Source organism: Glycine max, chromosome 16, assembly GCF_000004515.6.
Source record: "Glycine max cultivar Williams 82 chromosome 16, Glycine_max_v4.0, whole genome shotgun sequence".
NCBI classification, from domain to species: domain Eukaryota; kingdom Viridiplantae; phylum Streptophyta; class Magnoliopsida; order Fabales; family Fabaceae; genus Glycine; species Glycine max.
Genome location: NC_038252.2, coordinates 32,234,844 through 32,249,174, shown reverse-complemented (window position 1 = coordinate 32,249,174; position 14,331 = coordinate 32,234,844). Strand labels below are relative to the sequence as shown.

Here is a 14,331-nt window from a genome sequence, read left to right as displayed (position 1 = left end):
TCAAGATTTAAAAGTGGAATCCACCGAAATTTAATAATTTTAAATAAATTTCAATGAAATCGATTAGAGAATGTTAGAAAGTAAGTATTATAGCTGACATTCCTCTTGAAATAATTAATAGTTTAATTTGACACGTATAGAAGGCAACACGTAATCTTGCTTCCTTGTCTTCAAATTTTCAGGAAATGTATTGATGAAATGCCTCGTGGCGTGAACTCTATTATTGCTAAAGATGTAAATGATTCCTTTTCTTTGATGGAATGAAATCCAGTACTTTGACGTCAAATAAATAAAAAGGACATGTGCATTGATTAGTTAGAAAATATTACTGAACAAATAACAGATTGAAATGGGTAAGTATCAAACTCACCCTTTTTTAAACTATGCATATGCTATTACCGAAGATGGGGAGAGTTGTAAATTTGATTGGGAATCAAAGTTAATTGGTTAATTTGTTCAAAAGAAAGAGTGAAAATAGATAAATTTGATACGAATGAAAAAAGAGCGAGCATCAGAACTTGAGAAGAGGTGCAGAACACGCAAAGAATGGAGGGTAGAAGGAGCAAGAATATAAATAACAATTAACAATGAAAAAAATAGACATGCACGTAAAAGGGAAGCAAAGAGGCAGAGAAATGATAAGAAGGAACAGAAAACTCATTAAAATAAAGAAGCATTAAGAGTCCTTGAAAGAGGCACAGAAGAGATTGTTGTACTCTGCTTCTGAAGTTCTAATTGAGTGAGTTTTCTTTGACCCTGTGACTTCACACTGAATATGTGTATTTCTATACTGGTATTAGTTTTGATTGATTGTGCTTTGTTTCAATTCATGTTCTGAAGTTCGGTTTACTTGGAATTCACCTATATGCGTGTTAGAAGCTATGAAATTCACCTTTTTATGAAAAGAGAGTATTCAAATGAAAATAAATGTGAGAAAATCATACATAGAGGAACTAGATAATCTTAAAATAATTCTACATTATTATCTAATTATAAATTACTAATTTTTTTTTCATGCACACATAAAGATCATGTTATTTTAAATATTTTTTTTGTATAATAGTTAAATTGTTATTTTAACTTATCATTTTATTCATACTAACCAAATTATCATCACTAGGCTCAGCTAGCGGTTCCTTTAGTGTGTTTGTGTGTGTATATATATATATATATATATATATATATATATATATATATATATATATAAACAAAAGAGCCCAAAAAAATAAAATCAAGGCACGCGAAATGTGACCAAAATTTAGGGGAACTAAAATAAATAAAAAACATTATTAGAGACAAAAAAATTAAATATTTATTTAATTATAATTTTTATTTTTTTCAATGCATATTGATTTTTCACGTAATTTCCAAGCTGATAATTTGGTATAACTTTCTTCAACGTGGTGACTTTACAATTTAAACTCTTGACTTCGTATTTAGGTGTTGATTTTTACTGCAGTTATTTCTTGTGTCTCATTGTATTAAAGCTAACTTTATAAGTTCTAAAGAAACAAAAAAAACTTTTTAATATTATTTCCGCTATTATTTTTCTTTTCTATGACATGTATAAATTATAAAAGCACATATTTTGAACGCAATTATTATTTTTTGACATATATAATTATTTACTCCTAAAAGAATGTAAAAATAATTAGAGAATTGGGTATAGACAAGGACATAACTCACAAGATAATAGTAGTAGTAATTCATATTATTTTGAAACATATAAAAAGCATATATATATAAATTGAGTGTATAAAAAACAAAAAAAAGAGCAATTACATGTTTTATAATTAATGGAAATGAAAATGTAAAGACTGATAAAATAACTGAAAAGTTAAACTTATTGGACAATATTTCGGCAGTTAATATTCTAATTTTGGAACATTGGTCGACATTTTATTCTTTAAAAAATTATTCTAATATACATTTATTTTGTATGTTTTACATAATTGTGGTATACCCTTATAACTTAACAAAATCTATTACCTTCATTTAAAGCCTTTGTAATGTTTGAGTCCTTTTTATTGTCTCTTAGGGAAATTTTATTGCTCTCTTAAAAAAACTAGGGAAACTGTAACGAAATTTATCAATATTATCCTTGGTCCAATTTCATGTTCGTTATCAATTAATGTCGATCTATTAATCTCGAAGCTACAGAATTTTAACCAAATGGAAGGACAATCAAGAGATACAATGAATGAACAACAATGTTTGGAGACAAAATTAACCAACATGCTTCAAAATGTGAAACCTCCAGAAATGTATGGATTCGATATGCAATGCATTTATAGAGTACCACCAGACATTCGTGAAACTAATCCCAAAGCCTACACACCTCGAATTGTTTCAATTGGCCATTTTCACAAAGCATGTTACGCTGGAAATGAAGACAGCATTTTTGAGTCAATGGAAGAGCTTAAAGTGAACTATCTCAAGGCATTTCTAAATCGAACCCAAGTACCTGTGGGAACCTTTGTTGTCACACTTCATGCGTTGGAAGACAAAATCCGAAGTTGTTATGCAGTGCGTATTAAATATAACAGCGATGATTTCTTAAAGATGATTCTAATTGATGCTTGCTTCATAATTGAGCTTTTTTTGAGACTCTATAGATACAACTATTGGCGGGGAAAGGACCCTGTGTTGCTAAAAGACTGGATGCGAATGCAAATTAGGAGCGACTTGATACTACTAGAAAATCAGCTTCCTTTCTTTGTTCTTGAACAACTGTACAACCTCGCTGGTATGAATCAGGAATTTCCCTCCTTTCTTCAGATTTCTTTCAACTGTTTGAAGCATGAGAGATATGGAACAACATCGTGTCCAACAGAGTCCCCAAAGCACTTCACCGATCTTATGAGAACTAGTATAATATCGTCATCAAAGTTTGTTCTTAGAGAAGAAGAAGAATGCAAAGGAATAAAACATGTATACAGTGCAAGCCAACTACGGGAGGCAGGTCTTAAATTCAAGGTCAGTCTAAATGAAAATGAATGCTTACTTGACTTGACCTATTCTAGTGAGGGTGTTTTGACAATGCCAATCTTGAATATAACTGAGAATTCAGAAATGTTCTTCAGGAATATATTGGCATTTGAGGAATGTCACCTTTCAGATGATACAAACATCATTACTCAATACCTAGTGATTCTAGATTTTGTTATCAACACTGAAAAAGATGTGAATGTACTAGTTGATAACAAAATTATTGTCAATTGGATGGGTGATGCTAATAAAGTGGCTACAATGGTTAACAATCTGGACTCAAATCTTGCAATGCCAGACTTCAATTCACACTACTACTCTCTCTGCAATAGCTTAAATGAATTCTATGAAAATCCTCGCAACAAGTACAAGGCTAGGTTCAGACTCTTCATAAACGAGTACTTCGACGCTCCTTGGACAATAGCATCTACAGTTGCTGCAGTTGTGCTTCTTTTGCTCACAGTGATTCAGACTATATGTTCAATAATCTCACTGTTTTAATTAAGGTAAGAAATGATCTATATATATATACACACACACTTAACTATTGTGAGCGAACGAGCCGAGTCACAACTGATAAATAATAAGTTATTAGCAAACAATACCAGTGTGTGTGCAACTCGACCAAATTTTCAGTCTATGGAGCAAGAAAATAACAAAAAAGGAGCTTCTATGATGCTAATGGATTCAGGTAAAGGTTCCAATTTCCTTCTAAAAGGCTTTATTCCTCCTTCAGGACCAAGCCATTTCCACAATCTCCATTAATTTTGGGAGACCCTTCAATAATAAAAGCCCCTGAAAAATCTATGGGAGTTGTGTGCTATGCCACTCTATCTAGCCCGGAACTTGGATTAATGATATAGTCATTTTGCTTGTGTTAATGTAAAGTAATCAATAATTCAAACCAAGGGGAACTTAGGAATAAATAAATCAAGCAAAATATATTGTCTTCCTTCGTTCTTGTACGTTTTGAATGCTTGTAAAAAAAAAAAACTTGTACATTTTGAATCAATTAATATATCTTACCGTGTTTGGTTGGGCACAACGGGTTCAAAGGCATCCTTATGTATGTATGTATATTGTTTTACTATATGTTATTGCTATAGTAATTGTAATCTTACAATTTCACGCACAATTCAAATATTACAATTCAATATGATTCAGTTATTTATTCGTATTATATAACTTCACATCTCACAATATATGAATGAATCTATGCAATTTCATATCTTCAATACGAATCATACAATTCAATGATTCATTAATTTTTTTCTTTCTCTTTCTACTTTCACCATTTCTCATGAAAAAACTGATAAGATATATAAGCTTAAATTTTAGCATGAAAAAAAACTTAAAGAAATACTTTCTGAACTTATTTTCACTACTTTATTTCACTACTTTATTTGTCATTCACTCATTGAACACATATGTTCTATATAGTTATTCAATTGCTTCATTTTCTTTCTTATAAAATAAAGGCTTCATAAAACTCATATAACTAATAATTTTCTTCTGCAATACTTCTGTTTAAGTTATTTTATTTATTTATTTGTATATTTTTTTTGCATTGACCATTGATATTTGAAGTAATTATTCATTAGCTCAACAATTCACAATTCAAATCCTAATTTGATAACCTTGAAAAACTTAAATATATATTGTATGAAGATTAATTAAGATCATAGATACTTAACAGTCTTATACTACCTAATAAATTGTACTATAGTTTTTATGGCAAGGTGTGTGAGTTACTTTAGTTTTTTTTTTGTCCTTCTCACCCTGCATATGCTTTTGGTCTTGGCACTGGTGCATGCATCGGTGGATTGGCGTGGTTCTGCGTAAGCACCCTCTCCTATTCAATTCAACTTGTATCTAATAGTTATTGATCATTCAACCTTTACTGTGTGACTCATCTATGCATGACTCTATATAAACACCACCAATGACACCTAGCATGCTGATCCAACACAACTTCAATGTCATTCAAATTGTTTCTCATCATGTAGAAACATATCATTTTAATGCCTCAATAAATTTAGTTAAAATTTTTCAATTTAATTTTTGTAGATTAAATTTTACATCAACGGCAAATTTGAAGCAAAATATGCTCTGGATGGTATTATTTGTTCAATTTTATCTTTCACATCACGCTTGAATTATTACGTACTAAGTTAAACTAAAATCAAACAATTTGAAGTGGTATTAACATGGAGTTTTCACTCTGCTCCCAGCAAGAATATATATTTTTCTCACGAAGTATTCGTCATCAAACTAACATAGCTTAGCTTGATTTCTTTATGGTAAGTAGAATAGATTTGCAAGTTAAAGGGAAGCATATTAATAATTAAATTATAATCCATTTGACAAATAAACAAAGTAACTATATATTCCAAAATCAGTATAATCTAAATATCTTAGATAATTTGACTCATTCTGTCCTCTAAATTCTACCATCTAAATATGTGTTTTGTGACGTTACTAAGGGATTTTAAAATACTATATAAAGTAAGGTTTCTTAATTTCATTTGATCAATTTAACCAGCACCATCAAATTAAAATAATTTAAAAAATTAGAGAATTAAATTGAATAAAAAAAATTAAAAAAGCATATCAAACCTAAAAAATAAAATAGAGATCCAACAAACTAATTTAACCAATATTATATGGTTATTAAAATATGAAATAAATCACTTTAGTTAAAAAAAAATATTTGGTACATAATTTTAATTCTTGGGAATTTTTAAATTTATTTTAATTTAAAAATAAAAATATTAATAAATAAATAAATGACGTTGAATAAGAAAAAAAGAGAAATGATCGATCTCAAACATGTAAGATTGCTGTTCCTTTATATGTGAATAGGATGATGAAGAAACACGTAAAAAATAAATTCTTAAAAATGAGTTAAGTCTTTAACTTCTAACAAACACATGAATATATATTCTAATCTCCATATGATTTATGTCATCATTAACATATCATGTCAACATATTTTTTGTTAAAAATAGACAACACACTAATAGTAGAGTAAAATTGGTAAATTATAAAAATTTGAGAAACCAAATGTGTATTACAAAATTTTAAGGGATCTAAATTATACAATCATGTTAATAGAGTTTTTTCTTTCAAGAGTGAATATGTAAAAAAAACAAAAATAATATAATTGATTAATTAAATACTTGTATTTTATTTAATAAAAATGTACTAAATATATGAGTAAATAACTAAAACGTTAAAATTATTGGACAACATTTACAATAGTTAATATTCTCGTTTGGAACATTGATCAATATTTTTTTTATATATTTTGTTTCTATGTCAATATTACATTTATTTTGTATTTCTTATCCAAATTGCGTTATACCTTATAATTTTAAAAAAATTATTAATTACATCTCATGACATATGTCTGTCATATTATATTTGAATGCATGCGACAGCTGCAATTTATTATAGCTATACTAAGAGCCAATTGTTCGACAATTGAATCATACATTAATCCAGCCGGAAAGAACATACAATAATATTATCATTGACTAAATATATTAACAAAGAGCAAGTAATCACAGCTTTCGAATTCTACCCATACATGATGGTGTTGACTTTGAAGAACTACTGGAAGCATTATTCCGGAAAAATGAGATCAATCAGACATGGTGAATTGCTGAAGATTAATCTTATATATTCCTCTACAATTTGAGCATCAGTTCCTTTTCCTCCTTTTTGCTCTATTTAGTTAAATAGTCATTATATTTTTCATTTCAATTCATACATACATATATATATATATATGGTCAGACATGTATCTTCTTGTAGCATTAACGATAATTTTGAAGTGTCTCTCCTTCTAATTTTTTTTTTTTTATTTTGATAAAATATATTTTCAATTTTTATATTTTCGGTAAAATTTGATTATAATCTTATACTTTTATATTGATCATTTTAATCATCAAACTTTAAAAAACATGTGTGTTAATTAAGTCTCCCTTTAATGGTTTCTATCCAATTTTGGTGATGTATCTTTAAATGAATTATCCCCAATTTTGGAATTATATTTTATTGTTTGCTTCATTTTGTTCAAGGAACCAATTAAGATAATTTCTATTGGGTGCATGCTTTTTTTTTTTTTAATCCAATTGTTACTTTTATTAAAAACAAGGATCAGGACTACAAAGCTACCTTGAGTGGTAGAAGAAAGACTTGAAACATCTTCAATCATTCTTCTTTGAACCGGAATCAATAAAGATAAATAAAATCATTTCTTTATTTGAATTTAATTAACCCAAAAGTTAAAGGTCACACTAATTAGATAAACAAAATATCATATATTTACAATAATGTTTTTTTAAAATTGATAGATAAATTATTATTAATTTATTTTAATGTCAATTATTAATTTTATTTGTTGTAACCTAACTGTCATACTCTATTTTTATATATTTTTCATTTATTTTAATGTCAATTATTTATTTTTCAGTGGAGTAAAAAAAATAATTTATAAATTTTATTAAAAAAAATTATTAAACAGTTTTATATATTCCTCAACAATTTGAGCATCAGGGTCCTTCTCCTCCTTTTTGCTCTATTTAGTTAAATAGTTACTATATTTTTCATTTCGATCCATACAAGAATATATATATATTGTCAGACATGTATTATCTTGTAGCCGTAACGATAATTTTGAAGTGTCTCCTTCTGATTTTCTTTTCTTTCTTTTGATAAAATATATTTTCAGTTCTTATATTTTCGGTAAAATTTGATTATAATCTTATACATTTATATTGATCATTTTAATCCTCAAACTTTAAAAAAACATGTGTATTAAGTCTCCCTTGAATACAAATGGTGGATTCTATCCAAATTTGGTGATGTATCTTCAAATGAGTTATCCCCAATTTTGGAATTATATTTTCTTGTTTGCTTCATTTTATTCAAGGAACCAAGATAATTTCTATCGTGTGCATGCTTTTGTTTGATTTTTTTTTATCCAATTGTTACTTTTATTAAAACAAGGATCAGGACTACAAAGCTACCTTGAGTGGTAGAACAAAGGCTTGAAACATCTTCAATTATTCTTATTTGAACAGGAATCAATAAAGATAAAAAAAATAATTTGTTTATTTGAATTTAATTAATCCAAAAGTTGAAAGTCAAACTGATTAGATAAACAAAATAACTTATATTTACAATAATGTTTTTTTTAAGATTGATAGATAAATTATTTTCAATTTATTTTAATGTAAATTATTAATTTTATTTGTTTTAACCTAATTGCAATACTCTATTTTTATATATTTTCATTTATTTTAATGTCAATTATTTATTTTTCAGTGGAGTAAAAAAAATTATAAATTTTATGAAAAAATATCAAACACTTAAATAAAATATATAGTGTCATGATAAAAAAAATTAAAAACCAAACTTTTAAAAATTGAAATTATCATGATGGGGTCAAAAATCTCTAATAACCTTTTATATCCATTTTAAAAAAAACAGTTTGATAAGGATAACACCATTTTTTATGGGGAAAAAATAAAAATAACTGAATATATTCAAATAAAAATAACTAGAACAATTATATTAGCAGTCCTTGAGATTTGTTCAAATTACAAACAATTTTTTTTAAAATGATTACAATAGTCTTACTTATTTACAGAGGTTGTGAGTATAACATATAAAGAAGAATTAGTGCTATGTTTTTCAAATATTAAGGAACTTAATATAATATATAAGAGATGTTAGCATAATTTTTTTAAAATATTAAATATTAAGGAGTTAGCGTAGAAGTAAGAAAATGAGTGATGTCATATATCTTTGGAAAGAACTGTCACGTACCTTTGTAGTTGATCCACCATGGTTTGAAACATTTGTCGACATTTTTTTTAGTTAATTCTTTTCTATACTAATATTACAATTATTCTTTATGCTTTATCTTAACTGCGGTATACCCTATGATTTTAATAAGTGATTTTAAAATACTATATAAATTTAATAAGGTTTCCTAATTCCATTTGATCAATTTAGACAGCACCATCAAATTAAAATAATTTTAAAAATTAGATGAATATAGATTCTCATCTCCATATAATTTATGTCATCATTAACATATCATGGCAACATATATGAGTAATATAATTGAGTAATTAATGACTTGTATTTTATTTAATAAAAATGTACTAAATATATGAGTAAATAACTAAAACGTTAAAATTATTGGACAATATTTACAATAGTTAATATTCTCGTTTGGAACATTGATCAATACTTTTTTATTTTGTTTCTATGTCAATATTACATTTATTTTGTATCTCTTATCCAAATTGCATTATACCCTATAATTTAAAAAAAAAATTATTAATTACATTTCATGACATATTTGAATGCATGTGACAGCTGCAATTAATTATAGCTATACTAAGAGCCAATTGTTCGACAATTGACTAAATACATTAACAAAGAGCAAGTAATCACAGCTTTCGAATTCTGTTCATACATGATGGTGTTGACTTTGAAGAACGCCTGCAAGGAATATTACTATATAAAGCTGGAGGCATTCCGGCAAAATGAGATCAATCAGAACTGAATATTAATCTTATATATTCCTCAACAATTTCAGCATCAGGTTCCTTCTCCTCCTTTTTGCTTTATTTAGTCAAGACATGTATTGTAGCATTAACGATAATTTTGAAGTGTCTCTCCTTCCGATTTTATTTTTTTATTTTTATGAAATATATTTTCAATTCTTATATTTTCGGTAAAATTTGATTATAAATTCATTACTACACAAACATGAATCTAAGTCGGTTCTTCAAACCATTTTATAATGGTTTTTAACCGTCTTAAATAAAGGTGTCATAAAATAGTGCATCATTTATTAAGATGGTTATCCACATGTCTTATAAAATAAGACATATTAAGATGATTATATAAACAACTGTTTTAGAATGTGTTCTATAGATGACACCTTAGAAGACCCATTGTCTTAATAAATTCATTTTTCTATAACGGTTGTATCTATAATCATCTTAGAATAAAAATTACATCATTAACTTTCTATGACGATTACTAACTGTCTGTGAATATAACTTATAACTGTGACTTCTACAACGGATACTATTATAACCATCTTATAAAATTACCATCACGTCATATACTAAATCGATTCTTGAGAACCGTCATAAATTATGCGTCATAAAAACAATATTTTGTAATAGTGACTTATACATTTATATTTCATTTTAATCCTCCAATCTTTAAAAAACATGTGTATTAAGTCTCCCTTTAATACAAATGGTGGACTCTATCCAATTTTGGTGATGTATCTTCAAATGAATTATCCCCAATTTCGGAATTATATTTTCTTGTTTGCTTCCTTTTGTTCAAAGAACCAATATAATTTCTATCATGTGCATGCTTTTGTTTGATTTTTTTTAAATCCAATTGTTACCATTATCAAAACAATAATTAACTAAGAAGCTACCTTGAGTGGTAAAAGAAACAGACTTGAAACATCTTCAATTATTCTTGTTTGAACCGGAATCAATAAAGATAAATAAAATCATTTCTTTATTTGAATTTAATTAATCCAAAAGTTGAAAGTCACACTAATTAATTAGATAAAAAAAAATCTTATATTTACAATAATGTTTTTTTAAAAAACAAATTGGCAGATAAATTATTTTTCATTTATTTTAATGTCAATTATTTATTTTTCAGTGGAGTAAAAAAATTATAAATTTTATAAAAAAAAATATTACACACTTTTATAAAATATATAATGTCATGATTAAAAAAATTAAAAGCCAAACTTTTAAAAATTACAATGATCATGATGGGGCAAAAATCTCTAATAACCTTTTATATCCATTTTTTAAAACAAGAGTTTGATGAGGATAACACCATTTTTTATGGGGGAAGATAAAAATTACTGAATATATTCAAATAAAAAGAACTGGAACAATTATATTAACACTCCTTGAGATTTCTTAAATTACAAACAATATCTTTTATAATGATTACAATAGTCGCTTATTTATAGAGGATGTCAGTATAATATATAAAGAAGAATTAGTGTAATGTTTTTCAAATATTAAGGAAGTCAGTATAATATATAAAAGATGTTAGCATAATATTTTTAAATATTAAATATTAAGGGGTTAGTGTAGAAATAAGAAAATGAGTGATGTAATATATCTTTGGAGAGAATAGTCCCGTACCTTTGTAGGTTGATCCACCATTGTTTGAAACATTTGTCGACATTTTTTTTAGTTAATTCTTTGCTATACTAATATTACAATTATTCTTTATGCTTTATCTTAACTGCACTGTAACCTATAATTTTTAAAATCTATTAATTACATCCAACATTTCTGTCATATTCTGTCTGAGTCCTTTTTTATTAGTATATCTTTGCCTCTTGGTTCCATAACTAGGGAAATTTAAACAAATTTATTAATATTATACTTGATCTAACTTCATGTTGGCTATCAATGTCTACCAATCTCATAGCTACAGAATTTTATCAAAATGGAAGGACAAACAAGTGATTCATTAAGTAAACAACAATGTTTGGAGACAACATTAACCAACGAGCTTCAAAATGTGGAACCTCCAGAAATGTATGGATTCGATATGCAATGCATTTATAGAGTACCACCAGCCATTCGTGAAAATAATCCCAAAGCCTACACACCTCAAATGGTTTCAATTGGCCCTTTTCACAAAGCACGTGACGCTGGAAAGGAAGACAGCATTTTTGAGTCAATGGAAGATCTTAAAGTGAAGTATCTCAAGGCATTTCTAAATCGAACCCAAGTACCTGTGGGAACCTTTGTTGACACACTTCAAAACTTGGAAGACGAAATTCGAAGGTGTTATGCAGTGCATATTAAATATAACAGCGATGATTTCTTAAAGATGATTCTAATTGATGCTTGCTTCATAATCGAGCATTTTTTGAGATGTCATACATATGGAGATTGGCAGGGAAAGGACCCTGTGTTGCTAAAAGACTGGATGCAAATGCAAATTTGGAGGGACTTGATACTACTAGAAAATCAGCTTCCTTTCTTTGTTCTTGAACAACTTTACAACATCGCTGGTATGAATCAGGAATTTCCCACCTTTCTTCAGATTTCTTTCAACTGTTTGAAGCATGTGGGATATGGAACAACATCGTGTCCAACAGAGTCCCCAAAGCACTTCACCGATCTTATGAGAACTAGTATAATATCGTCATCAAAATTTGTTCCTAGAGAACAAAAAGAATGCAAAGGTATAAAACATGTATACAGTGCAAGCCAACTACGGGAGGCAGGTCTTAAATTCAAGGTCAGTCCAAATGAAAATGAATGCTTACTTGACATGACCTATTCCGATGAGGGTGTGTTGACAATGCCAATCTTGAATATAACTGACAATTCAGAAGTGTTCTTCAGGAATATATTGACATTTGAGGAATGTCACCTTTCATATGATACAAACAGCATTACTCAATACCTAGTGATTCTAAACTTTCTTATCAACACTGAAAAAGATGTGAATGTACTAGTTGATAACAAAATTATTGTCAATTGGATGGGTGATGCTAACAAAGTGGCTACAATGGTTAACAATCTGGACTCAAATCTTGCTGTGCCACGTTTTAATTCACACTACTACTCTCTCTGCGATAGCTTAAATGGTTTCTATGAAAACCCTCGCAACAAGTACAAGGCTATATTCATACACGAGTACTTCAACACTCCTTGGAAAATAGCATCTACAGTTGCTGCAATTGTGCTTCTTTTGCTCACATTGATTCAGACTATATGTTCAATAATCTCACTGTTTTAATTAAGGTAAGAAATGATCATATATATCAATACTTAACTATTGTGAAGGAAATAATATGTTTTGTTATATGCAGGTAGCTGAGGATTTGGGCGTTAAGAGGGAAGTCAATTGGGGGAAGGAAACTTCTGTAATGTGATTTAGTACCTTGTTGCTTTTCTTTCATCAAATAATTAAAATTCTACTATCGTTCTTAACATTAATTACTTTGTTGCAATATAACTTTCATTTACTCTCTATATTGATCTGTATTAATTTTGTATACGCTTTATATTTATGGCTACTTATTATTGTTGTTATTGTGTATACGATTTCATTTCCTAAAAATTATTTTATTTATTAATGGTACATAATATATATTATTTATATTATAGGTTAAATTAATTTTTTTCCTCTATTTTTTATTTGATTTCATCTTCTTATTTTTAAGATTAGTTTGATTTAGTCTTTTTTTTTTTGTTGAATTTGATCATTTGATTTTTAAAACCGTGGTTGTGTAATGCAAATATTGTCCTGCCATCTAAATATATATTTTTTAGAGATTTAAAATCACCACTAAATGATTTTAAGCCATCATAAAATGTGATCTCTTGAAAACCATGATTCAATTTAGATCGCATGTACAAATTGAATTTTTTTAAAAAATTAGATGACTAAATTAAATTCAAAAACAATAAGAGAACAAAATTAAATCTAAAAATATATTATATATATTTGACCAACAAACTATTTAGTCATTATTATATTGTTATTGAAAATATGAAATAAATCACTTTAGTTAAAAAATTAGATGTTGAATTTTTTAGATTTTTAAGCTTTAAATTATTTTTATAATTAAAATTAAAATGTAGAGTATTTCTTAAATTTTATTTTGGTTAAAAAGTCTACGGTTCTACATTTGCAGTCAATTAAGGACATTTTCATCATTTTACACAAAAATTTTAATTAATTCCAAAAAATCTTAAATAATATTTTATTATTCTGATTACTATTTGAATCTTAGAGTTGTATTTTTCTCACACTTTTAATTACTTCTATTAATTTGCCCTAATAACTACTTTTAAGTGTATTTTGAATATTTTTACAATTGTTTCACTTTGTTCCAAATAAATTATTAAAAATTATAAGTGAATATACTCAATATTCTTAATTGTGTCTCTCCTAATTTAAGTTTTCCATTACATTGTTGATTAGAAATAATGACAAAACAATTAATAAAAATAAGATGAGGGTGAAAGTGTTACAATTAAGGGGATAAAAGACTCAAAATATTTGCAAACTTCTCAAATTTGACTAATGAATAATTCGTTTATATATATATATATATATAAATATAAAACATAGAAAATTAAAATTACATAAATCTCAGCATATCATATCTCATGTTTAATACTTATTTTTATTTCTAGGTTATTAAATTTTTTTATTAAATACTAAATTGGTTAAGTTAAATAATTTAATAATTTCCTTTTGAAATTAAGAAAATTAAGTTATAAGTGAATTGAATAAGCT

The 14,331-nt window shown here is 27.1% G+C and overlaps 2 protein-coding genes across 3 annotated transcripts; both read left to right on the top strand.

The window, feature by feature from the left end:
- The first annotated feature begins 2,081 nt into the window (after positions 1 to 2,081).
- On the top strand, positions 2,082 to 3,897 carry LOC100791731 (UPF0481 protein At3g47200). Its single transcript, XM_014769192.2, has one exon. The coding sequence runs from the start codon at positions 2,173 to 2,175 to the stop codon at positions 3,487 to 3,489; it is 1,317 nt and encodes a 438-aa protein (XP_014624678.1). The 5' UTR covers positions 2,082 to 2,172; the 3' UTR covers positions 3,490 to 3,897.
- Positions 3,898 to 9,504: 5,607 nt separating this feature from the next.
- Positions 9,505 to 13,118, top strand: LOC100791196 (UPF0481 protein At3g47200). 2 transcript variants are annotated; one of them, XM_014769193.3, is made up of 3 exons: positions 9,505 to 9,610; positions 11,497 to 12,827; positions 12,896 to 13,118. In XM_014769193.3, the coding sequence occupies exon 2, from the start codon at positions 11,515 to 11,517 to the stop codon at positions 12,820 to 12,822; it is 1,308 nt and encodes a 435-aa protein (XP_014624679.2). In that variant the 5' UTR covers positions 9,505 to 9,610; positions 11,497 to 11,514; the 3' UTR covers positions 12,823 to 12,827; positions 12,896 to 13,118. The 2 variants fall into 2 exon arrangements, with proteins under 2 accessions (XP_014624679.2, XP_003548087.3); XM_003548039.5 differs by having other exon boundaries at positions 9,561 to 9,610; positions 11,503 to 12,827.
- The last annotated feature ends 1,213 nt before the right edge of the window (positions 13,119 to 14,331 follow it).

What these genes read in the sequence shown, in the direction of transcription:
- LOC100791731 (XM_014769192.2), top strand. Translation starts at nt 2,173, where the DNA reads ATGGAAGGACAATCAAGAGATACAATGAATGAACAACAATGTTTGGAG.
- LOC100791196 (XM_014769193.3), top strand. Translation starts at nt 11,515, where the DNA reads ATGGAAGGACAAACAAGTGATTCATTAAGTAAACAACAATGTTTGGAG.